The sequence below is a fragment of the Phyllostomus discolor genome, chromosome 10, assembly GCF_004126475.2.
Source record: "Phyllostomus discolor isolate MPI-MPIP mPhyDis1 chromosome 10, mPhyDis1.pri.v3, whole genome shotgun sequence".
NCBI lineage: Eukaryota > Metazoa > Chordata > Mammalia > Chiroptera > Phyllostomidae > Phyllostomus > Phyllostomus discolor.
This window is the reverse complement of record NC_040912.2, coordinates 75,299,483-75,325,850: the sequence shown is the minus strand read 5'-3', so window position 1 is coordinate 75,325,850 and position 26,368 is coordinate 75,299,483. Positions and strand designations below refer to the sequence as shown.

The following is a 26,368-nucleotide window of genomic DNA, read 5'->3' as shown; positions in this document are numbered from 1 at the left end:
TCAGGTAATGATGAGCATGGCTTGGTCCAGGGTGGTAGCCGTGGAAATACTGAGAAGAGTCAGAATCCGAATACATTTTGAAAGTACTCTAAAAGGATTTCCTGATACATTGGAAATGAGATGGAGAAAACAACAGGGATCAAGAATGACTCCAAGGTTTTGACTAGAAAACCAAGATGGAGAAGACTTTGGGGAGAGCAAATTTTGAGAGATGATATTGAGAGATTAGTTACAGATACATTGAGATGTCTATCAGACTTTCAGAGGAAGATCTCAAGTGGGCAGCTGGATAGGTATCTCTGGAGTTCACAGTGGTCTGGACTGGAGATGTTGGGAGTAATTGGTATATATGTTGTATGAAAGCCAGGAGTTTTGACGAGAAGAGACCAAAGGACTGACTGTTGGAAATTTCTAATTTTCAGAGGAGGTGGAGGAGTGTTGATGAGAGTAAATCAGCAAAGGAAATGGAGAATAAAAGCCCGAGAATAAACTGAGAATAAGTGGAGGAGGAGGAAAGCCAGGGGAGTGCAGTGTTCTGGAAGCCAAGTGAGGAAAGTGTTTCAAGGAGAAAGGAGTAAGCTCATGTCACACGCCCCTAAGAGTGAGGGGTTAGCCATTGACTCCAGCAATCCAGGGATCAGATTTGGTGGGATAGTGGGTGCAAAAACCTGCTGGACATGTTTAAGAGAGAATGGGAAGCAAGAAACTGGAAACCCTTTCAAAGAGTTTACCAAAAAGGGGTGGAGAAAAATGGAGCATAGAAGCCAAGAGAAATTTTAGTTTATTTTTTTACCCTCACCTAAGGACAATTTTTTATTGCTTTTAGGGAGAGAGGAAGGGAAAGAGAAACATCAACTGAGAGAGAAGCATCAGTTGGTTGACCCCCATAGGTGCACAAATCAGGGATTGAACCCGAAACTTAGGTATGTGCCCTGACCAGGTATCGAACCTACAACCTTTCAGTTATGGGATGATGTTCCAACTGACTGAGCCACATTGGCCAGGGCTTTATGTTTTGTCTTTGTTTATTGCTGGTGGGAAGGGTCTAGGAGTGAGGATCAAATTGATGGTGTAGGAAAAAGAAGGGAGAGTGTCTAGGGCAATGCCCTTAAGTAGGGGAGTGGGAAGAGATCTAGTACCAAAGGGGGAGAGTTGGACTATGCTTAGAGCAGAGACAGTTTTCCATAGCAGCGAGGAAAGAAATAAGATCCATGGTTCTGATTCTAGGTAAATGGCAGACAGGGTAGTGAGAGCTTGGAGTTGTCTTTTCATGCTCTTATGTTCTCAATGAATTGGGAAAGTGGGTGATCAGGGGGCACTGGGGGTTTGAAGAGAGAAAAGGTATGAAATTACCATTCAGCAGAGGAAATAGATAAGGGAAACACCATATAACCTCCAGGCAACATTAAGGACCCTACTGATGCTTGTGGTTATGACTTTGAGGTGTGGCGGTTAGTATGTCACATGTTTTTTTCCAGGCAGACTTAGAGGTATGGTGAAGGCACAGAGTTGGTGGGTGGTTGGACTTAGCCAAGTGACTAGAATAAAGTGGAAGAGACACAAAGGTGTAGAGGGTGCATGCAGGAAGTGATAATAATGATTCATGATGGAATCCAGGCTGGAGGGGAGGGGAATGAGAACATAAGGAAAGTGAGAGACAGTGAAAACCCGGAAGGAGCAACAGGTTGTAGGACTGGTGGGGTTGAAGGACTGTTGGACTCGGGGAAAGTCAGGAAGCGGCGTAACTAGAGAACGGGAATAGTGAGCTGGGGGTATAGTGATTGACGAACTAGGGTAAAATCAGGGGAGTCCGTGGCTGAAGAGAGTGGAGGACGGAACCATCGGGCAGCAGTTCAAGGAACAGCAACCATGGGAAGAACCATTGCTGTGGATATCGAAACCACCAAGAATGAGAACCCAACTCATCCTTGAAACGAGTGACAGTGATCTAGGAGCTTACTTTTTAGCCCTCCAACAGCTTCAGCCTGAAAACCACTTCAGTGCAGAAAAGGACCCTCTGGGGAAATCTTGACTCAAAGCAAGACGTCCAAAAACACTTTCCAATGGGAAGACTGGGCAGCCTTTCTGAAGTGCTCATAGTCTGGTTTTTATTGAATGTGAAATATTGCACAGTGAGAGAGAGGCTGGTCCACGGGCCATCTAACAGACCCTCCTTAGCGACTCTCTTGATCTATATATAATTTACGAACCACTGATTTTATTCCAGCTTTGAGCCTCTGTGTTCTCTCGTTGGAACTGATCATTTACCAAGCGCTTACAAGGTGTGTTGGTGGTGCAAGGGGGTGTCACACGCAAAAGAAACGGAGCCAGTGTTTGCAGGGCTGAGACATTCGCAACTTGAGCAAGTTTGGCCACAAAAGAGAAACTCCCCGTCTCACACACCTTGTCCGACTACCTCCTGCAGGAACCTTCTCTCGGCCTCAGGCCCAGGCCTCCCTTTGGAACCCCAGGGCCAGGTCAGCAAGTCCAAGTCACAGAATGGACTAAGGAAGAAGGTTCGAGCTTGAATCAGAAAAAGAGGGACGAATAAGAAAAACTGGCAAAAAGGGAAGTGGAGAGGCCCTTGGCTAGAATTCATATCTGGCCCCTCCTACTTGTCCAGAGTAGTCTGAGCAGAGAAGAAAACACGGTTCTTTTTTGGTATATGGTCTCTCAAGTCTTAAATTAGATAAACAGAAGCTAGGTGAAGCGTCTCTCAGAGGTGTATTTCTCCTCTTGTTTCCTTCAGCTTCTCTCTCAGGTCTCTTCTGTTTCCTTCTCTTCCCACCTCTCTGTATTTTTTTTTCCAGCTTCCTCCTTCCACCTTCCTCTTTCCCTCCATTTTCTTCTCCTCCACCTCTCCTCTGGTCCTGCTTCCCTCTCCTTCTTCCTCTCTCCCTCCGTCCTGGCCCTTCAGAGAGCATGTCTTCTTGCGCCTGCCTGGTGGTGGAGCTGAGGTGAGGTGAGGTGAGGTGTGGGGATGTGCAGTGGTGAGATCACGCAGTTACGTGCTGGAATAAAGCTTCTCATCTGGAACCACGTTCCCAAACAGGTCTCCAAGGAAAGGCTATGCTCCCGGCATGAGATCATTCTAGATTTTCCTTCGTTGCGGCTTTCTCCTCTCTATCCAGAGTCCCTCAGGAAGTTGAATGCCGCGGAGTGGTGTCGGTGAGGGCTGCTTAGATTCTCCCCAGTGTGAAAGGGTGGCTCAAATAGAATTTCCTATGAGTTTGGTAGAGAAAAATATTCCATCAGATCTCACTTGCCTAAAAAGCTCTCCTGTGAGCACAGATACTTGTGTTCATTTTTTAAATTGCCCACTGTTAATAACACGTATCTTGTAAGAGTCAGTAGTTTATTAACAATATTTTACTTCAGAAAACACAAATCACTCTGCCTGTCTCTGGTCAGACAGAGGCTCATACGAAGTAGTTAATGAGTGTTGGTTAAATGAATACGTGGATGCATGGATGAGCCTTGAAGCATGGAGCAATGAGGGCTGGGCCCAGGGAAGTTTGGCCCCCACCCCACCCCACCCCTTCTGGCCTAGCTCCTCCTCACTTTTTGCAGCAGATGGTTGGGGCTCCCCAGGAGCTCTGGACAGGAGAAGGGAGAGCCAGCTGCCCACCTCCTTAAAGGAAGAGCCTGTGGAAACTCGGCAGGGGCAGCCCTCACATCTCCACCCAGCACACAGAAAGCAGCTCTAGTGCGACAGCAGTGTTATCCTACCCTCCGTCCTCTCCCAACCACTTGGCGGGGGCTCCCAAGGCCTCGGGGGGCTTCCGAGGTATCCCACTCAGGGTTTCACTCACTGTAGTTGGAGGTAAAGAAGAGCAGAGCAAGGGTGGGGAAAGGGCTGGGTGGTTGTGGCTGGCACCCCCAGCTCCCACCCCTTAGCCCCCAGGAGGCAACCTCAGGACCCTAGGATCTAAACCCATGCCTGAGGTCAAACTCCAAGCCTATCCCATGAAGGCAGCCAAACTAATCCCAGGACCGTACCTATGAACAAGGTCAGCTGTGGCCTCGTGGAGGCTGCCAACGTGCTGAGGAGTGAGAGGGGCTGCGGCCCAGACGGGTTCTCTCTTTCCCACTCTCCACAGGTGAAGGACTCCCTCCAACTGAGGTCACGGGTGCAAGGGATGCTGTCTTCAGAGGAAGCATCTTTCTCTGGGTCAAAAAGAGAATGTATTTGTTTGCCCTCTTAATTCACAGAGCATGCTCACAGATTATGGCCAACATTTGTGGGGCGATTATTATGGGTCAGGCACTGTTCCCAACAATTACATGCAGTAATGCTCATTTAATCCTCCCAACAACCCCTGAAGGGCCAGCGCTGCCATGGTCCCATTTTACAGATGAGGAATCTGAGGCCCAATGAGACTGAGTTACTTACCCATGGTCATACAACGAGGGGGCAGAGCCAGGATTCAAAGCCGGGAAGCCTGGCTCCGAAGCCCATGGTTTTTTTTTTTTACCACTATGTCATGTGAACAAGGCAATGCCAGTAAAAGGAAGGAACTACTGTGGCTTGGAGAGGTCAGCTGAGTGAATTTGCCCTCTGCTAGCTGAACTCGCAATGGCCTTGAACACGGATGGCCCTAAGCCAGAGCCTGTTCTTGGTCTACTTGGCTTCAGCTGCTGAAAGGATGGCTCGCAGCCCAGCAGCTTTGGCATCACCAGGGGGCATGTTGGACATGCGCGGTTTCAAGGGAATGCTCAGTAACCTATATGAATGTCTACCCACTGTGCTATACACCTGAAACTAATGCAAGATAGTGTTGAATGCCAAGTGTAATAAAAATGTTAAAGAAGTACACAGTTTCAAGTTTATCCACAGCTGATGAATCAGATTTTGCATTTTAACAAGACCCCCAGACAGTGCATTTAACTTTGGGAAGCACTTCAATAGGTCCCACCACCTTCTGATGGGGAGTTAAAAGGTCTAGCCATATAGGTAAGCTTTGGGATACTGGTTTTTCCAAATATAGCACACTCTCTCTCTCCCTCTCCCTCCCTCCTCTCTTTCTTCACCCAAAAGTTCCAAGAGGCTGAGGTGTGACCATCCTGACTGAAAGTGTACAGTACTTGGCCCATATAGAAAACAAGGGTTTCTTCAGCTCCAAGGAAAGAGAAAAGTCCTGAGCACAGCCCAGGATGATTAATTGCCATCAGCCTTGGGCCCTGACCAGTGTGGCTCAGCTGGTTGGGCATCATCCCGCAAAGTGAAAGGTTATCAGTTCAATTCCCAGTCAGGGCACCTGTCTGGCTTGTGGGTTCAGTCTCCAGTCTGCACATGTATGAGAGGCAACCAATCAATGTTTCCCTCACATTGATGTTTCTCCCCCTCTTTTTCTCTAAAAGTAACAAAATCTTTAAACAAGAAACCAGCCTAGGCACATGTGGAGAGTAGCTCCTGTGATGCCAGCTATCCAGTGACTGAAATTCCAGCTGAAATTCTCTGAAGTCCCAAAATATACTCGAAATGTTCTTCTTTTTGTTTTCCTCACCCCAACCTCAAAGGGTATGGTGTGTGTATGTGTGTGTGTGAGAGAGAGATTGAATGTATGCATAAAAACAGAAATAAATCACCATTTTGTTATCAGTCACATAACATGAGAAAGCATTCATAGACTTGGAGAAAACGTGGGCCAGCTTTGGCTCCATGAACTATCTAGAATGGGGGCTGGGAACAGCAGGCCGGGTTTGGCCAGCAGATATGTTTTGTTTGCCTACTACTGTGCTTTAACTTTTTTATGGGCTGGGGATATGTCATATAAAAATCCAGATTTTTGGCTTCTCTTGAAAAATCAGAGTATCTGGCAACACCAGGCCTGTGTTCCGGCATGGAAACAATGAACTGGAACCTTAATTGAAACCGTCACTTTCCCATTGCCACTGTCCCCACCACTCGCTACGACTCCTCAATGTGGAAACCAAGCTGTTGCTTTACCTAATAATAAAGAGAATAGCCAGCCATTTCTTAGATCCATAACATGTAGACCCTTTACCCGTTCATACCACCTACAGTTGAGTTTATAATCCCTGGTATGGATGAAAGTTAGCAGAGCCCCCTAGGATCTATCTACATACTCTTCTAAATTTTTAAATATAACATGAAATTCTGGCTGCCTCCAGAGCCAATTTGGAGGAATAATTTATCACTGGTGTGGAGCACAGATATTTACTGAGCTCCTACTGTGTTCCCAGCCTAGTGCTTGCCACTGTGGAGAATTCAGAAGTACACACATGCACACACAAAAACAACCCCAAAACCCTTTAGTATTGGTTGAAGAAACACCGAAACCTGTGAAGCAATTAGGGGATCACCTAAGAGAGGTTATGACCGAGGGAAGATTTGTCTGGGCAGAAGGGCGATGTGAGGTGTGGCTGGAAGGGCAGGTAGGGTTTAGAGTGGAGCTTTAGGCGGAGGGGGCAGGGGAGAGATGAATAAGGCATGGGGAAGAACAGCCAGGGGCTGACAAGGGCAGAAGATTTGGGCTGGAGAAGGAGATGAGGCAGAGGGTACCTAACTGAGGAGGAAAAAGTGACCAAGCGAGGTGGGTGAGAGAGGGGAAGTTAATTTAGAGTCATGAATAGTCATGCATGCCAAAATGGGTGAATTTGGGGTAAACGAAAAGCTGGAAAGGAACAGAGAATCAGCTGCTGTTTCCAGAACTCGTCATGCTCTCTCACACAGACTCTGATCCTCCCAGAATGCCCTGACTCATCCGCTTTGGCCGCCCACTTGTCCTTGTCCTCTGAGTTGGCTCAGACCCTAGGCCTCCTGGACAACTTCCTGGGAGGAAAGTGGCACTCCTGTCTTTGTGTCCCTGTGGTATCTCAAGGCATGAGCTTTGAATGCTGCCTGGACATGAAGAGGTTTTGTAATTTGGGGATTTACACATCTGACTCCACTGAATTGCAAATCCCTTGAAGGCGGTACTATGTCTGTCTTCATCGGGACTCCATAGCCTTCCACAGTGTCTGGCACTTACCAAGTGCTCAGTGCGTGTTTCTGAATAAGCAAATGAATGAATGAACGAGAAGACTGCTGCAGTCCAGGCAAGAAGTGATAAGGTGGACTAGGGTGGCATCTGTGGGCTAGAAATGAAGTAAAGGTACAGGAAACATTTCAAAGAAAGAAATTGGTATGATTTGGCGCCAGATTGACTCTGGTGGTCAAAGACCCTAGAGGAACTCGAACTATAAAAGCCACAGAAGGACATCATGACAGCTAGAAAAGTTGGGATCGGGAGCTGGAAGGGAATCTCATTCCTACACCTCCAGTGCAGAAGGCTCTCTGAGACACGGGTGCCCCGTGCCTTCCGTTTACCTGAGCTGTCCTTTTTGGTCTCTGTCTTTTTGCTGCTCCTGGAACTCCAGCCATGGCAGGATCAAGGAAATGAAGGTCAAAAGGAAAAAAAAAAATAGAGCATGAAATTCTCATTGTAAATATTGTTTCTAGTTAGATTTTTTTTTCCTGATGTGAGTTTTAGAGGCAGATATAAATCTATATCTGTGGTTCTATTAGGTAGGCATGGCATGTGTTAAATGCCGGAAGGAAAAATGGGGAAGGGGGAGATGGGAGGGGCTGGGGTGATGCGGGGCAGAACCCCTGCTGCTGATTTTGCTGAGGAGGAGTGGCTGTGGCTCCATCGGTTCGGTCCTGTGTCCCAGCATATATTTTTATCTGCTCTAAGTTGCATATTGTCATCAACATGCAAAAACTGACATAATTGTGACCAGACTCGAGCTTGCCTGAAGGAGGAGAAAAGTCATCACTCAGACCTTCATTCTGGGGAATTGAAGAGAAGAAACTAACTGTCTATATGAAGAAATTGTTGAGCCAAAGTGAACTTTTCCCTGCTTCTCACATCCCTCTGATCTGCTTTGTACGTGACAGCCCAAGCAGGGTTGCCATAGCTTCCAGGCTGGTCTCTGCACACCTACACTTCCTCTCTTTGCATCAGCTGTCACTGCAACAGCCAGCATGACCTTTTCAACATGTAAATTGGATTGTGTTACCTCCCAGTTAAACATGGTGCTAAGGCTTTCATTGCACTTGAAGTCTAAGTTCATTATTTGCATGGGTTCCCAGGTCCTGCCTGCCTCAGTCCCGCCCACTTCTGCTAATGTCCTTCCATGACCACTCTGCTTCCCACCCTGGCCCTCCTTCCCTTTCTCTAAACTCACCTAGCTTCTTCCTCGGGGTGAAGCCTCGGTCTTACACTCGTTTTTTTCCCTTAACCTGCTCAACGTTCTCCACCTTGATCGCCAGATTAAATGGGCTAGTGCCCATTTCTCCTTTAGGCTTTAGTCTCCCCTGACCTTCAGGAAATATTCAAAGCTGTCTGTGCCGGAGATGGCCAATAGGCCCCCAGGACTTCTTCTTTCCCTCTCCCGTGGGAACAAGCATCTAAATCTTGCATTTCTCAGCCTCCCTTGCAGCTGGGTGTGGTCATGTGACCAAATTGTGGCCAATGAATATAGACAGAAGCCATCCATCAAATAGTAATTTTAGAAATGTATTTTTTTTAACGTTTTGAGATGAAAAGCTACTTCAACATATCCTGTCCTATTAGAGGCCATCACTCCCCAGGTCAAGCAGTATGACATCTTATCCAGAAATTTTTTAATTTCAGATTTCTATACAATATGCAAAGTGATGACCTCAGTGTAAGTTCTTTAACTGTGGACAAATAACAAGTGTTTTTCCTTGTGTTAATACTTTTCTATCTCCAGCCCAAGGCAGACTTAATGATACGAGCTAATATTTATTAAGAATTGGGTTAAATCTGCCACTGTATCTGCTCAGAAATGTGACAAGCACTTTGTGCTTTTGAGCTCGCTTAACCCTGACGCTATCTGGATGAGGCTGGAACTATCCCAGTTTCCGCTGCACAGATCTGAACACTGAGGCCCACGAGAGCCAGGCAATATGGCCACGGGCTCACAGAGCAGTGAGCTGGGCCCAGTCCTGTGTGAGTTCCTATCCACCAGGAGAGATTGTCTCCGCTGTCTTTACTGGTTTCCAGCTTACTAACAGCACTCCGAAAGAAGTACTAACAGTACTTTTTGTTGTCCTGTCTCTGGACTTTTTGTTCGTGTTGTGACAAAAATCTCTCCTTGGATACTTCATTTTTCTCTTCTGATGATATTTACAACTTCTTTCTCTTCTCCCTTTTCCTCGAAACCACAAATCGAGTTCACTAGGACTCTGGATCCACTTAATCTTTGCTCTCTGGTCGTGGTGCCCAGTGGCCTCAGGACTCTCAAATCCTGTTTCTCTCATACCATCCAGTCCGAAGACTGAAACCCTAAGGCATCTACACATGCAGGGCCATTCCCTCAGGCATGTGAAGTCCCAGCGGGGGTCAGGTGAGTAGGTCAGGGAACCCAGGAGTAGACGGGTTTTGAGCAATGTTTTGTTTATTTCTCTGTAGGACTAGGACCTGGATTAGACATTAGTTTTTACTATTTCACCTCTATACCTAACTTATTCTTATTATTGAAGAGCTACTTTACATTTTTCATAAAATTCCTCCTCTGGAGTCAAGCCTCCTAGGCTTGCTGTGTGGAGAAGGAGAATAAGGTGAGGAGAACTTGGGGGAGGTTGCCCTGAGTCAGCGATGGCACTGGATCCCTCTGAGGGGCAGGACTCCATGCCCTCCCTGTGCACATTAACCAAGTTACTAGGTCTTGGGATCTCGTAGGCTAGACCCTCTGGGCTGTGGGAGGAATGTCAGGCTGGCCTGATACAAGTCATGTACCTGAACCGGTTGCGCTGGTGCAAGTCGGCAAAAATCTGAGAGAGGGTCTCACTCTCCTCGTTGGCCATCAGCTGCATGAGGCTGTCGCTGGTCTGGGAGGCTTGGAGTTTCTCCTGTACTAACTAGATGGAGAAAAAAAAGCAAAGCCAGCTGGTCAAGACCTGAGGGTTTCTGTATTTTCCTAATATCATGGTTCAGACCCTAGAGTGTTAGAAGTCAGACTGTCCCATTGGGTGGCCATGTCAGAGGTTCAGAGCAGCAATTCTGAGGCCATATCTGCTTATGCCTCCTGTATTGTTATAAATATTCTTCAGTGCCCTAATGATAATATTATCATTGAATAATTTAGCAGATAACCTATTCTTATTAATGTTATCAAACAGTGTGTTCATATATACTTTAATAAAGCTTATGTTACTTGGTTTCATATTTAAATGTAGGGGAATCAAATATTTATTGTAGAAATTTAATGAATGTTTAAAAATTAACCTAAGAAAATTTCTATATTGAGCTGCTCTGAAAAAAAGATATTATTATTTATTTTTAGAGAAAGGGGAAGAGAGGAAGAAAGAGAGGGAGAGAAACATCGATGTGAGAGAGAAACATTGAAAGCTCGTACACGTCCCCAGCTGGGGACCTGGCCTGCAACCCAGGCATGCACCCAGACTGGGAAATGAACCAGCAACCTTTCAGGTTGCAGGCTGGTGCTCAATCCACTGGGCCACACCAGCCAGGGTTGAGCTGCTTTTAATACCTGGCTAAAACTGTTTTCTTTCCTGTTGCCTGTGATACCCCAAAGGTGTTCCAGAAGAGCAAGCTGCTCATGTTCATTCATTCATTCATTCTGTACTGAATATCAACTATGTGGCAGGCACTGGGGATAGAGCAATGAAGAACATAGATAAAAATCCCTGCATTCATGGAGTTTATGTTGAGTTCAAGTCAGTCTTACGTCATTCTCTGAAGCCTGGGGCAAAAAGGCCCAGGTAGCTTCACTGATGAATTCTATTAAATACTTAAAGAAGTAGTAATACCAGCTTTGCACAGTGGCAGTATCATAGCCAATGAAGTTTATCCAAGGTGCTATTATTGCTAATTGAAAACTTTTCCCAAAAGAAGTAGTAATGCCAATTCTTCATAAACTCAGAACATAGAGGAGGAAACACCAAATTATTCAGTGAGGCAAGTATTACCCTACAGGGAACCATTCTGCATGGTATGGCGAATGTAGCCCAGCCCTACCAGAAAACGGACAGGTGCAAGTCAGCACACAGGAAGCCAAACCCATGGATCAGCTGTCTGGTGGGAAACCAGGCCTGCATTGTACCGGGGATGCTTTGAGGCTTGCTTTTGCTAAAACTCTCTCACCCTGAATTGAGGCAGCAAATGTTTACTGGATATCTTTAAAGTAACTTCCTGAAATCTGTGCTAAACCTCCCACATATGGAGTGTAACGAGTTCAACCACTTTTCCCCTTGATCTGCAACATCCTTCTCTTTGAAGTAATTAGCAACATTCTTTTCTTTGTTATCTGTAAAAGGTAATCACTTACAGCAAACCTACGCATAGTAAATGAGGACCATCCTCAATGTAAAGAACCCAGAAAAGCAATAAAAGCCTGTCCATGCAGGGGTCGGGGCCTTCTCTCTCATTTAAGAGGTGGCCACACCATCCCTTTTTCTCCACAGGACTTCAGTCTGTGTGAATTTGTTCATCACAGCCACAACACACGGACCCCACAGCCGGAGTCCACATCATCACCCTAATACCAAAGCCAGGATATCACAAGAAAACTACAGACCAATATTTCTAATAAGTGTAGATGAGAAATCCCTAACAAAAAGCTCGCAAATCAAATCATGTAACAAATAAAAGGGATTATATGGGGAATTACATGGGGAATTATATGGGGAAATGAACCAAGTAGAATTTATTGCAGGAACACAAGGTTGATTTAACATCTAAAAATCAATTTACGTAACACACTATACTGCTACAATACAGGGCAAATTACATGACCATCTCAATAGATGCAGAAAAAAATTCTACAAAATCCAATACTTATTTATGATAAAAACTCTCAATAAACAAGGAATAAAAGGGAATTCCCTCAACCTGATACAGGGCATCTACAAAAATCTCACAGTTAGCATCATATTAATGAACAATGGAATGCTTTCCACCTGTTACTTTTGCCACTTCTATTAAACATTGTACTAAAGGTTCTAGTAAGAACAGTAGGTGATAAACAAACAAATATATCTGAATTGGAAGTGAAGTAAAATTGTCTTTTATTTGCAGATGACATATACACACACACAAACCACACACACAAAATTCCAAGGGACCCACAAAAAGTACTATAGCTAATTAACAAGGTTAATACACAAAAATCAACTGTATTTCTATATACTGCCAATGAGTGATGCAAACATGAAATTGAGAAATCACAATTCCATTCAGCCCTGGCTGGTGTGACTCAGTGGACTAAGTGCCAGCCTGAGAACTAAAGTGTTGCTGGTTCGATTCCCAGCCAGGGTACACGCCTAAGTTGAGGGCCAGGTCCCCAGTTGGGGGAGTGCAAGAGGCAGCCCATGTTTCTCTCACACATCAATGTTTCTCTCTCCCTTTCTCCCCCCATTCCCTTCTCTCTAAAAATAAGTAAATAAAATATTAATAAAAAAGAAAACACAATTCCATTCAAAATAGTATCAACAAAATAAAATACTTAGGAATAAATTTAACAAAAGAACTACAGAGCTTGTATACTGAAAGGTACAAAAACCTTGCTAAGAGAAATTAAAGAAGATGGAAATAAATGGAGATTCCATATTCATGTATTGAAAGATTCAGTATTATCAAGATGGCAATTCTCTTCTAATTGATGTATAAATTCAACATGTCCTTGCCAAAATCCCAGCAGCCTATTTTTTGGAAATCGGAAAGCTTATCCTAAAATTCATATGAACATGCAAAGGATCTAGAATAGTGAAAATAATGTGAATAAGAACAAACATAGAAGACTTACAACGACTAATTTTAAAAGTTACTATAAAGCTTCATGAACCAAGATATTGTGGTATTAGCACAAGAATAGGCAAACAGGTCAATGAAACAGAATTGAAAGTACAGAAATAAATCCCTACATTTACTGTCAATTGTTTTTTGGCAAAAGCGCCAAGACAATTCAATAGGGGAAAGGATAGTCCTTTCAACAAATGGTGCTGGGAAAATCGCACTTCGACACGTGAAAACGAAATAACTTAGACCCTTACCTCACACCACACACATATGGTAATGCAAAATTGATCATAAACTTAAATGTAAGAGCTAAATCTATAAAATTTCTAGAAGAAAACATAAGATAAAATATTTGTGATTTTGGGTTGAACAAAGATGTCTTAGCTAAAACATCAAAAGCCAGATCCATAAAAGAAAAAAATTTGATAAATTGTACTTCATCAAAATTAAAAACTTTTGCTCCACAAAAGATACCTTTAAGCAAATAAAAAGATAGCCCTGGCTGGTGTGGCTCAGTGGGTTGAGTGACGGCCTGTGAACTAAAGGCTCACCCATGGGTTTGATTCCCAGTCAGAGCACAAGCCTGAGTTGCAGGCCAGGTCCCCAGTAGGGGGTGTGTGAGAGGCAACCTCTTGATTGATGTCTCTCTCACAAGCCAATGTTTCTCTCCCTCTCTTTCTCCTTCCCTTCCCCTCTCTAAAAATACATACATAAAATCTTTAAAAATAAAAAGAAAAGAAAAAGACAATTAACACACTGGGAGAAAATATTTGTAAATCATATATCTGATAAAGGACTTGTATCCAGACTATACAAAGAATTATAGCAACTCAATAAGACAAAACTCAATTTAAAAATGGGCTTTTTAACAAAAGGCTTGAATACCATTTCATCAAAGAAGATATATAAATGACTAATAAGCCCATGAAAAGTTGCTCAACATCATTAGCCATTGAGGAAATCCGAAATAAACTCATTACACATCCACTAGAATGGCTTTAATCAAGAGGATAAACAATACTAGTGTGGGTGAGAATGGGGAGAAACTGAAACTCCTATGTTGGTAGGAATGTAAATGGTGCAGCCACCCTTGGAAAACAGTTGGCCAGTTTCTTTACAATTTAAAGATAAACCTAACATATGACCCAGTAATTTTGTTCCTTGTCATCTACCCATGACAAGTGAAAACTATCTATACAAAAACCTGCAAGCCCCGGCTGGCATAGCTCAGTGGATTGAGCGCAGGCTGCGAACCAAAGTGTCGCAGGTTCAATTCCCAGTCAGGGTACATGCCTGGGTTGCAGGCCATGACCCCCAGCAAACTGCACATTGATGTTTCTCTCTATCTCCCTCTCTTCCCTCTCTAAAAATAAAAAATATAAAATCTTTAAAAAATATATTTAAAAAAAACTTGCACACAAATGTTCATAGTAGCATTATTCGTAATAGAACCAAACTGGAAATAATCCAAGTGCCCATAAGCTGGTGAATGGATAAACCAAATGTGGCATAACTGTACAATGGAATACTATTCAGCGATGAAAGGGAATGAATTATTGATAGTCTGTGACTCTGTGGATGCTATGACATGGATGAACCTGAAAAATGTACAAGGAGTGAAAGAAGCCAGACACAAAAGACTATATATAGTGTAGGATTTTCTTTGCATGAAATTTGGAGAAATACGACTTTATAGAGACGGAAAACATTTCAGTAGGAGCAGGGAGTGACTGCAAATGGGCGGGAGGGGACTTTTTCAGGGATGGCAATGTTCTGAAACTGGGTTGTGATGGTGGCAGCACAGCTCTCTACATCCTCAAAGTGCTGACCTGCGCACTCACAATGAGTGAATCTTGCAGGTGGTTGTACAGTAGATCCCAGTGAAAGGCAGGGATCGCCTTCACACGGTGCTCACATGCCAGCTCACCTAAGCCCTACCGCTCAGCGCTGGCTTGGCCAGAGGTGGCAGGGATGCCCGCTTACCTGAGAGTCTCCTGAGGGGCTGCAGCTGTTCTTGGGTACCAGACAGTGAGTGATGAGAATCCTAGGGTCTTTGGTGGTGATGGACAAGCCCTGCTGCAGAATTTGAACTAGTCGGACCCAGAAGTAGAAGACAATCTCAGGATGGTCGGAGTGCAGTCTTAGGTAGTAGATCTTCTCTGTGACGGTCCTCAGCCTCAGGATGCGCTGAAGCTGGTCACACACTTGGAGCTCCACGAATTTCAGTGGGAGAATCCTGAAGGCATGAGGGAAGAAGGCACACATTGACAACCCCATTGCTTCCGATCCAACCCAGGCTGCACTAAAATGAGGAGTGTCTCCTTCAGGACTGAGGCTTCTGGAGGTAGGACAGAAAGTGCTTAGTAAAATAGGACTCAACTTTAGGGAGATCATATTCAGCTGGAGAGCTTGCTTAAAATATGAACATCTGAAGATACCTCTCAGATGCAGTAGGTTTGGGATGTGACCCTGGAGTCTGCATTTCAACCTCCACCCACCCTGCCATGATTTTCACACTGGTGTCCCAGGATCCTGCTTGAGAAAGACCCCAGTAAGGTAGCTGGGGTCAGATGGTTTTCAATTTCCTTCTTGATGGCACAAAGGGATCTACCCTCCTCTGCCACAAAGCTGGCCCCACTGTCCAGCTTGTCCAGGCACTGACCTGATTGCCTCATACTTTTCCCAAAGGAGCTCTGGTTTGGGGAACTAGCTTTGGGTGGAACAGTGGTCAGCTGGGGTTGCTCTGTCCTCGCTATAGGGACACCGGAATATAGTGGAGGTGCTCATCACCGAGGCAGCTCAGAGAAATGAAAGGTTTACTTGGATTCCTGGAAATATCTAGGGATTCTTGAATATCCTACAGATTACTTGAAGAGGCTCACACATGAAAAAGGGCTGTTTCATCCTAGAGAAGCATGATGTCACAGTTCTGATGACACTGAGTTCCACTCATTTTACTGGTGAGAAAACTGAGCTGCGGCAAGTAACTTATGGACTTATGTAACTTATGGAGCCAAGGACTAGAACCTGCAGTTCCCAACCTATGCTGCACCTGCTGCATCTCATGGCTTCCTTGCCCCTGGTAGAGAGATCTCCCAAGAACTCAGTGGGGTGAGTGCAGTGAGAAGAAAGGTTGAGCGTGCAGATTGGCCCCTCATTCCTGTCCATGCAATGCCTCTACCTGACCAGGATGCTTCTGCACGTCCACTGTCTTAGGTTACTGGTGTCTAAAAAAATCAACGTCACTGCTGACGGCTCCTCTGCTTTCTCCTACCTTGAGTTTTGTCACAAAGCAGCCTTTGCTTTGGGTCCGCCCCTCCCCCTGCCTGTCCTTCATTCCCATTGGTGTTGCTTACCTCTTCAAGATGATTTTTGGGGCCATGGATGGTCTGTTCCATGTCTGGCTCTGCCCCTGGCGCCATTTGACACTGGCCATGAGGAGGATGTTGGGAAGGGGCAGGCAGGGCACAGAGGAGGTCACCCCGAGGGCCATGGTATAGGAGGCTTTGTAGATGTCAATCCAGTTCCTGCCCTTTTTCACCTGCAAAGCAGCCCCGTGGGCACAGCCTGAGCATTTGGCAGAAGCAGCAGTGCGTTTCTGCTGAGAGTTTCTCGACTTCGGCAATATTCACACTGTGGGCTGGGCGATTCTTTGCTTGGGGAGGGGGCTGTCCCGTGTACTGCAGGGTGTTTAGCAGAGTCCTCAGCCTCTACCAACAAGATATGCCAGTAGGAAAGCTGCTCCCCCCCTACTGCCCAAGTTGTGACAACCAAAAATGTCTCCTAGACACTGCCAAATGTTCCCTGATTTTGAATATTCATTCATTCATTCATTCATTCACTCACTTATTTAGAGGAGATGGGAGGGCGAAAGAGAGGGAGAGAAACATTGATGTGAGGAGGAACATCGATTGGTTGCCTCTCGTACACGCCCTGACCAGGGGTTGAACCCATAACTTAGGCATGTGCCCTGACCCAGAACCTAATGACGTCCAACCAGCTGAGCCACCCTGGGCAGGGCCCATGTTCTCTGGTTTTGGAAGGCAAATCATTGCTAGGCGAGAACCGCTGTTTCAGCTCCTATTGGTTAAATAACTAGCAGTATTTACACTGCCTGCGGCCAGCAGCTGCCCACAAGAATTATCACCCAGGAGTATCCTGGCATGTGTCACATTTCCATGAATCCTCCCTAGGCTGTTTGCTGGCTTTTCTTGGAAAAATGTCCTTTGGCCCTTCCTTGAGGGGCCCTAGAATCTCCTGCACCCCCTTGCACTGTAAGGTCCCTTGCAACTTCCCCGCAGAGAGCCCAGGCAGGGAAACAAACATGCACCCAGTGCCCCTTGTACTAAGGCCTTGCCCCTGTGTTTGCATCTGATCCTCAGGTCAGCCCGACCCCTTTCCATTAGAGGACACTGGGATCCAGGGTGCCCAGGCCCCTTGCACAGTGATGCTTCCTGACAAGAGTGCAGCGCACTGCACTCTGAGCCCCAGGTGTCTCTGGGGGCCCCTTTTCCATTCTCTGATCAATCAGCATTTCTGTTCCAAGCCCTCAGAGGGCATCTGGCTTCCCACCTCTTTGACCACTGCTTTGAGCTGACAGCCTGGAGGGGGAAGTAAATTGGGGGATGCAGACACCAAACCCTCTGCTCAGAGCAGAGGACACCTGGCCCCCCCAGGGGCGACAACTGTCGGTAGGAGAAGCCACATCTGGGGTGCTGCAAAGTCAGGGTCAAATGCAGGTGTCCTTGCATTCCAGGCCCACTGACTGCTCTTTGTCTCACTCGAGTTTCAGGGACACACTCTCCTGGTCACATCTTGGGAACAGATTTAGAAGAATTGAGGGGTGCCATTCGTGGGACCCCAGAGTACCTGGACAAAGTTGCTTTCAAACACCACGGAGTCAGGAAACAGGTTGAATTCTGGAGAATGAACCATCTGGCAGAGCAGTCCCTCCTCCACACCCAGGCCCACTCCAGGGTTTGGTTCTCTATCCACAGGCAAGAGGCCCCTGAATTCTTCCCAGGCATTCAGGAAAGGAAAAGATGAATAGGATCTTTTGACTTTTACTGTCTTCGGTTTCCACCAAGGCTTGCTAGGTGGAACTGATGACATTTCCACACATGTTCAGGGGCTTGCTGCACATTTGTCCTGGGATTTCTCTTTGCCCTTCTGACCTCGGGCAGCTGGCCAAGGCCTGGGGCCACCAATCAGCTCACAATGATGAATACATGACATCATGAAAAAACAGGGCAAGCCTGCAGGAAAGGGAAATGTGCAGGAGCCTCCCTTTTCCTCCAGAGTGCTTGGCTGGCTGGTTGGTGCCCCGATATTCTCCAGCCCTTTTTGGAACCTGAGGACACGGCTCCCCCAGAACTCACTACCTCTAGAAGGTAGTGAGCCAGGCAGAAAGCGAGAAAGGCAGGCTGTTGGGAAGCTCCTTCTGCTACTAACAGGAAAACACCCTCCCTGCCTTTCAGCACCCCTTTACTCTTAAAGCAACCTACCTGCAGAAGGATTTTAAGGGCTGGTTATTTAAAACCCAGCCTTCCCATGCTTCACACAATGCGAACCCTACACGCCCTGGTGTATCTGCAGTAGGCTTTCTGGTCATGGGAGGAGTCGTAGGTGCCTCCCTATGGCTGGCTGCTTACTTCCTCAGGCGCATGTCCCTTAGCAGGTCAAACGGAAGGAGCAATAGAGGTCATTAGATTCTTACCCAGAGGCTGGCTTTGTGAGGGTGCCAGCTCGGAGGAGTAGGACCCCGATGAGCAGCTCTGCTGATCAACAGGCGGTTGTCACTCTCTGAGCGACAGTGCTCCTTGTTCCTGAGTGAGAGGGAGAAAGAGCCCGAGTCCCGGGGCGGCTAGGTCAGGGCCAAAGGACCAAGCTGACCGCCTGCCACTCAAGTCCATTTCCAGAAGAAATCATACTCCAATTTGGACAAAATTTCAGAATTTATTAAATAATGCACTGACCATCAAGGTCAAAGTTGATCAATTTAGAAAAGCAATTTGCCTGGCTGGGGTAGCTCAGTGGATTGAGCGTGGGCTGGGAACCAAAGTGTCCCAGGTTCGATTCCCAGCCAGGGTACATTCCTGGGTTGCATGCCATAACCCCCAGCAACCGCACATTGATGTTTCTCTCTCTCTCTCCCCCTCCCTAAAAATAAATAAAAATCTTTAAAAAAAAAAAAGAAAGGCAATTTGACAACCCATATATGCAATGTACAAGCTTGACGATTTATTCTGATATGATGATTTTATTGTTAAGTCAGGTAGAGTGCTGAAAGGTCACAAGGTCATGCGATCATGTGGTTCCATCAGCCCCTCACCTGGTGTCATTTCTATCGTGCTGCTGCACAAGCACCTGTAAGAGCTCCCTGGTTGGTAAAGCAACTTCCGCACTTACCTTCCTCATTTTCTTTCGTTCACCTCGTGGGGAAAATGTCCCCCATGGTTACATTCCCTAAGGAAGGGGTCAGAGTCTACGTCCTGTGCTGTACATTTCCCTGAAAACACGCAGCACAGAAATGATGGCAACTAGTACACTGGTATGACGATTTCGCAGTTACAGCTTACTCACAACAGTAAAACTTGTTGGTTTATATATATGAATTAGATGTATTTGGCTATTGAAACATTCAAAAGTCCCCTTCGATTGGGAAAATACCTCTTTCCTTTCCTCAAAGGAGTCTATTGACCCACTCTGTGGTGTGTGGAGGAAGGTTTCAGCACCATGTCCGGAAAGCTCACTGTGAGGAGGTGAGCTGTTTGCTCCAAAGAAAAAACTAAGCAGTGGTACAAATGGTGTTTTAAGATGTCGACCCCTTCCTACTGCCCCCAGCAAACCTCAAAAACTAGCACACTATATCCTTTAAAAACCATTTGACACATGCTCAGTTGTATATCCTATTATCCATTCTCTCCATTCCTTTACTAATAGAATTTCTGACTAGGCATACATTTCTAGAAAAAATACTACAATCCTTGGCTTCCCTTACCACTAAGTAAAGCCATATGAATACGTTCTGGCAAGACAGATGTAAGCTCAAGTGTTAGGTGCAATTTCTGTGAGGAATCATTGTAGAAAGGGGTATGCTCTTATTCACTTGTTGCTTTTTCCTTTGGCTGGAATACAGATTTGATGGCTGGAGCTTGAGCAGCCCTTTGGGTTGCAAAGCAGCATATAAGAATGGTACTGTAGCAAGATAAAAGTGCCCTGACACCCCGGCAAAAAAAGATAAAAGGGCTCCAGTTCTTTGATAATCATGACACTACCATACTAGTCTGAGTGTGTACTTCCAGACTTCTTTTATGCATGAGAGAAATAAATTAGGGTTTTCTGTTATATTGAGCCAGACTTAAAACTAGCTGATACAAGTACATAAAACTACTATAAACTCTCCTGGACCAGTTTTACAGGAAATGATGGTACCGTTTATCAATAATTCTAAGCAAATAAGAAATTATGGTTAATTTATGAGAAATTAGGACCTTCTGGGGAAAGTTGTATAAGTACATATTTCAATAACATGAAAAGCTCATTGCATTTGCCTTCCTGTACGCTCAGTGCTGTTGATGCTGCCACAGTTGTCTTTTGCACATTCCGTGATGAGCACTTTAGTGACAGTCTCCTGACTATGTCAGCTATCCTTTGGTTTGAGGCTAACGTCATGATGGCAGTCTCAGGTATCATTTCAAAGATCGCTCAGGAATGACCAGGATTTCTGGTTGCCAGTTGGGACTGGGCCCAGGTTTTGGGTTTACAGCTTATACACTTAAAAATGGAAAAGACTGGAGGGAGGGGAGAATTGAGAGTTGTTTCACAGGAACAGAGTTTCTTTCAGCTTGGAAAGGTGACAAGTCCTGGAAATGGGTGGAGGTGACAGCTGCATAACAACGTGAATGTGCGTAACACCACTGACCTGTACGCCTAAAAATAGGTAAAATAGCACATTATACCTAGTACATTTTTACCACAATCAAAAGTGTTGGAACATAAAAGATAAAAATTTTTTAAACACTTTATTTTAAAGATTTTATTTATTTATTTTTAGAGAGGAGAAGGGAGGGAGAAAGAGAGGGAGGGAAACATCAATGTGTGGTTGCCTCTCACGTGGCCCCCACTGGGGACCTGGCCTGCACCCCAGACATGTGCCCTGATGGGGAATCAAACCTGTAACTCTTTGAGTTGCAGCCTGCACTCAGTCCACTGAGCTCCACCAGCCAGGGCAAAAGACAAAACTTTTAAAAATCCCACAAAGTATGACACAAAATTGGCCCTTGGAGGAACTGTGTGAATAAGGGGCCCTGAAACTGAAGCTTTATTCCCTTCATGGTAAAGCTGTCCTGTGCAAATCTGTGTCACTATGAAAGAGCTTTGTTACGTAAGCAGTGCATGTGCTCTGTAGAACATTAGAAAATACAGACAAGTTAAAAAGAACGGCACATTCCCACCTCCCAGGAAACATGACTGTAACAACTACCTGTGTGTGTGCACCAAAATGAGATCATACTCTAAAAAACGTTTATGACCTTTTCATGACCTGTTTCATTCAGTCACACTCCACCTTTGTGTTTTGGTGTACTCTCATTGCATTGCATCTCATTTGATTTCCAGGCCACACCAACATTTCTACAATGAACTCCAGTTATTCTTACACTTGCTTTATCCAAATCAGGATCCAAACCGAGGCCACGTGTTCCCCTCTGTTTATTCTGCTCTAGCACAGTCCCTTTTCAGGACACTTACTAATAGAAGCAATTGATTCTGTTGTCCCACAGGGTGTCTCTCCTTCTGGATTTGTCTGGCTGCTTCCTTGTGGTATGCGGGTTGCTTCTTTGGCAACGATATTATTCCCTGCGAAGTAGAAGTCATATATAAAGGGTTGGTGGATTCAGATATTGTTTTCCTTTAATTAAAATAATCACAACTTCTTAGTATGGAGCTACCATGGGACCCCAAATAATGTCAGTAGGAAACTACATATAAAGAAAACTTATCAGAGGAACAATGATGCCAGGAAATAGAACAAAGTTTTTGAAAAGAGTCTTTTCTGTACTCTCAAGGAAATTAAATACAATATGGGACCTTATAAAACAAACAGAATCAGAGGTACCAAAATTCAATGAAAAGAGACTGGGAAGGTGAGGAAAGAAATAGAAAAAAAACCATTAAAAGTCTAAAAGTGACATAATCCACAGGAAGCAGAGCTGGCACGACAGAAAACTGAGTCAGTGATGAATGACGGGCTCGAGAATATCGCACAGAACAGAGTAAAGAAGGGCGAGGAGAGGAAGTGACTGGAAGGAAAACGATAACTACGTAAGACATGTGTGTTGATCCAAAAGGCAGGTAGAGTTCCTGATGAAGAGGGAACAAATAGAATTTAAAAAGCAGTCAAAAACATAAGAGAAAAAGTCATTTCTGAAACAACCCCCACCCCCTGCCACCAATTTGGTAAATGAACAGGATTTACTATATTCCAGGTAAACTGAGCAAAATACCCATTGAGACCAGAATTGGTCTCGTAAAGTTCCTAAATCTTAGGGATCACTAAAGCACCCCACTACGAACCCCCAGATGGAGGAAGCAGACAATCACCCTGCCCAGGGGAATACAATGAGACTGGCCTCAGGCTTCTCTTTGGCAGTTTTCGATGGCCTAAGACAATGGAACAATGTAGAAAGAATGTTGCAGGGAAAAGAATGTGACCCAATAATTCCACAAATGGCTAGAAATTCATTCCAAGATGAAGATAGCAAAAATAATCTTAAAACTCCAATTACACTAGGATAAATAAATCTAAAAGCTGGTTCTTTGAAAAAGAAAAATTAGACAAACCACTAGCTAATAATTTAATTTTTTAAAAAGGAAAACATAAAATGTACAAGTTGAAATAAGGAAACCCAAGTACACATAATGAAGTATAGGCTTCTGGTCATAGGTGGTGGCATGAAGCAATATTACTTTGGAGTCTAGTCCAGGTGGTCAGAGGACCCCAAAATACTGTGACTTAAAACAAACCAGAAGTTTTGCTCTGTCTTACGTAGTGGTCCAAAGGTAAGCAACCAGAGCTGGTAGTCTCAGCCAGTCTCAACACGTGGCTTCCATCTCTGCGTCTCAAGGTGGCTGTTCCAGCTCCGGCCATGGCTGCCTCCTGGCCAGTGAGAAAGGGGAAAGGGAGGGAGACTGCACACTCCTTCCTTTTAAGGGCATGGCCTGGAAATGGCATAATCACTTTTGCTCACATCCTATTGGTTGGAATTCAGTCACATGACCACACCCAGCTACATTGGAAGCTGCGAAATGTAGCTTTTAGCTGGGTGGCCTCAAGCCCATCTTGTACTGGGGAATTCTGTTATTCATTATCTAAGGGTGAAGAGGCCATGCCACAGAATTACTCCCTCTGACATCCACAGTAAATACAGAGTGATCTTCTTATTTTTTAAGAATAATATTAAAGGATTTTTATTACCTCTCATTACCGTCTTCTGCTTGTGTCAACTTCCATTCCAGTCTTCACCTTTCCCTGGCCAATTCACCTTGCTTACCACTCCTTCAACCACATCTTTCGAGGCCCCCCTCACCACACTCAGCCTGCCTTTCCCCCACTCTGGGTCCTTAACAAAAGACCACCTCCAAGCTTTAGTTCTCTTACCAGAGGAAGAGCTAGCAAACTTTGCTAGCTCCTCACAAGATTAGCAAAAACCTCAGCATTCATTTACAGGAATAACCTTTCTGAAGGATAAACAGGGCATCAGGATCTCTAGGAGACTTCTTATCGAAATGTCCATCAGTCCCTGAAACCGCTTTGGTTAAATTGTTTTAAGTGGCGTACAGAAGTTATAACACATATTTAACTAAAGTAATAAATACCAACTAATTCCAGACAGGCAGTTTAATAGAAGCATCTTATTAACCATAGTTACCTTTCACCTTTATGCCTCAGAACAACCCTTGGCAAAGGTACTACGGTATTTTACACTGCCTTATTAGTTTCCCAGAACAGAAGGAAGCAATACAAATACATACGTACATACAAATTAAGAACAAATACAAACTGTGCTCCTTGCAGTACAAAGTTAAAAACCAAGGGAATTGGATGAAGCTAGGATTTAGTTGTGAATTAAGAACTCATCTGTAAAGCATCATGGTTTCCTTCAAAATTCCTTGAAACCGGGCAACAGTATCCCTGAAGACATCCGCTCCCTAACCCTCCTGAGCACCTGGCAGCCACCAGAAGCTGGGTGCTGTGAGCAGGACAGCACTACCCCTGACCCACAGAGGGTGTGCACACTTGTAGGAAATGTCGTCATTCAGCCTTCTCCACAACTAATTACACGTATTTCAAGAAATAAAAATAGAATGAGCCAGGAGTTCATTAGATTGGCTGAAGGGAGATACCAAGCTTGCATTCACCAACTTCTTTCTTTCTTTTTTTAAGTAAACATTTAAATGCATAATCTTTTAAAAAAGATTTTATTTATTTATTTTTAGAAAGAGAGGGAAGGAAGGAGAAAGGGAGGGAGAGAAACATCAACGTGTGGTTGCTTCTCGTGTGCCCCCTACTGAGGATCTGACCCACAGCCCAGGCATGTGCCCCGCCTGGGAATCGAACCGGCGACCCTTTGCTTCTCAGGCCAGCACTCAATCCACTGAGCCACTCTAGCCAGGGCAAATATATACTCTTTATTATATATTTTTTCCATTACCATTTAGTCCCCTTCTACCCCCCTCCCCCGATCACCACCTATGTCATTCAGTGAGCCAAGTACCGGTTCTTGCTTCCACTGGAAAAGGGCAACGGCTTTCATCTCTGGCATCTGAGTAAACGTCCAGCTCATGAGGTCGTGGCACCCCTCCCGCCTCCCAGCTGTAGGTTTCTTCGCACTTGGAATCTGTGGCGTTTCTACTCACCGCTCCGGTGCACAATTATCCAATTCACAGGGCACATAAATGTCACAGGAAGGGTTGCTGTTACGATGCCCCCAGGGATGGGGCAGAAACCAAACACAGAATGATCTCAAGATGATGGCTGACGGTCCAGGAAAATTCTAGAGAATTCACAGAGACAACCAAACCCATTCCCATCCCCTGGGTGAAATATTTTGAATTGACCTGAGACTATTCTCTGGATTTCCTCCCCTTTTGGAGTGAATATAGTTGGGACTTAGTGTTTCCTCCACCTTGCCTCACTTATAGTTTAGGTCTTAACAACCTAAGTGTCATTAATATTCTCCACCCCTTACCCTACTTTCTTTTACTTGCAGTGATGGCAAAGGCTATTTTCCACCACCTATCATCCTGGTCTTGAGTATTGGCAAAATGTGCGGAAAACTTCTCGGGAATCACTAGGGACTGACAGAGATTAGGGGAGAAAGCAGTCACTGTGAATTACTATCAAATGCCAACCTCTCAAACAGGAGCGCTAAACTTGCCACGCAGAGAGCAGCAATCCCCCTTCAGGTTCTCACCACACAGCAAGCTCCCGAGTCCTGCAGAGAGCAGCACAGAAAGTGTTCCGAGGGCGGGGGGTGGAATGCGACCTCTGGGAGAGGATAAATCCGCCCGTTTCCAAAACGACATCTGAGTGGCGAAGGCTGGGAGCAGCATACTTGCCCAAGCCTTTGCTACTTTTGAGCATGGGGCGGGGGGGGGGGGGGGGGGGGGGGGGGGGGGGGAGTGGCTGTTCCTCTGACCTCACTCCCCAGAAACGGATGTTTTTAATGCAATCAAAGTTCCATATGGAAAGTCACAGGCCCGTGAAACTAACGTTTTCGCGTTTCGGAAAGCAGACCTTCCCCGCCCCAGTGACGATGTCGCCAGATAACCGGAAGGATTGAAGTCTTAACCATGGCAGCCATCCCAGTTACCTGCATGTAGGCTTCCTGTGGAAGAGAATAATTTTTTGTTTTTTTTTTTAACCCTTGCCTGAGAACATGCTCATTGATTTTAGAGAGAAGGGAAGGAAGGCAGAGAGAGAGGGAGAGAAACATCAATGTGTAAGAGAAACATGGTTTCGTTGTCTTTCACACGCGCCTGACTGGGGACTAAACCCACAACCGAGGCAGGTGCCCCTGACCAGGAATCAAACCTGTGACCCTTTGGTTTATGGAACGACACATCAACCAACTGAGCCACACTGTCCAGGGTGAGAATAATGTTTTTAACAGCAAAAATTTAACTACTGGAAAACTAACAAGGAAAGAAGTTAAGTGGTGGCCAAAAAATAAAGAGAACAGAAAATCTGGGTATAGCCGAATAGTGGAGAAAGAAAACTAGTTAATATAACTGTGGTCTTCTCATAGATTAACAACCTCCCCTCACCCCCACGCCACCACCAAATTGAGAGAGGCTGGCTAGGAAATGAATAATCAGCTTGTGGAAAACAAGAGAAAGAAAAAATTTCCAATGTAGGTGCCCCTTTTGATCACGGCATTGTCTCAGTAGAGGCAGAAAAGCCCAGCTGGGCTGGCCATTGTTCCCATACTTAGGCTGAATTAACAAAGATTACTCCGTGAGAACAGGATACATCCCCAACTAGAGAAGAGACATTGAAAAACTGTCGAGAGGGA

The 26,368-nt window shown here is 45.1% G+C and overlaps 1 protein-coding gene and 1 pseudogene across 3 annotated transcripts; one reads left to right on the top strand and one right to left on the bottom strand.

Annotated features, from left to right (window-relative positions):
* Positions 1-1,027: 1,027 nt before the first annotated feature.
* Positions 1,028-22,956, bottom strand: FAM71F1 (family with sequence similarity 71 member F1). Of its 3 annotated transcripts, none has more exons than XM_036010881.1 (11): positions 22,840-22,956; positions 21,543-21,650; positions 19,200-19,299; positions 18,508-18,616; positions 17,661-17,806; positions 16,148-16,332; positions 14,775-15,027; positions 9,771-9,892; positions 7,334-7,377; positions 4,000-4,167; positions 1,028-3,222 (listed from the first exon to the last, which is right to left on the bottom strand). In XM_036010881.1, exons 5-11 carry the CDS (start codon positions 17,724-17,726, stop codon positions 3,209-3,211), a joined length of 852 nt encoding a protein of 283 aa, XP_035866774.1. In that variant the 5' UTR covers positions 17,727-17,806; positions 18,508-18,616; positions 19,200-19,299; positions 21,543-21,650; positions 22,840-22,956; the 3' UTR covers positions 1,028-3,208. The 3 variants fall into 3 exon arrangements, with proteins under 3 accessions (XP_035866774.1, XP_035866775.1, XP_035866773.1); XM_036010882.1 differs by having other exon boundaries at positions 7,334-7,371; XM_036010880.1 differs by lacking the exons at positions 18,508-18,616; positions 19,200-19,299; positions 21,543-21,650; positions 22,840-22,956 and having other exon boundaries at positions 17,661-18,307.
* Positions 10,806-10,927, top strand: LOC114508304 (annotated as a pseudogene).
* Positions 22,957-26,368: the final 3,412 nt, after the last annotated feature.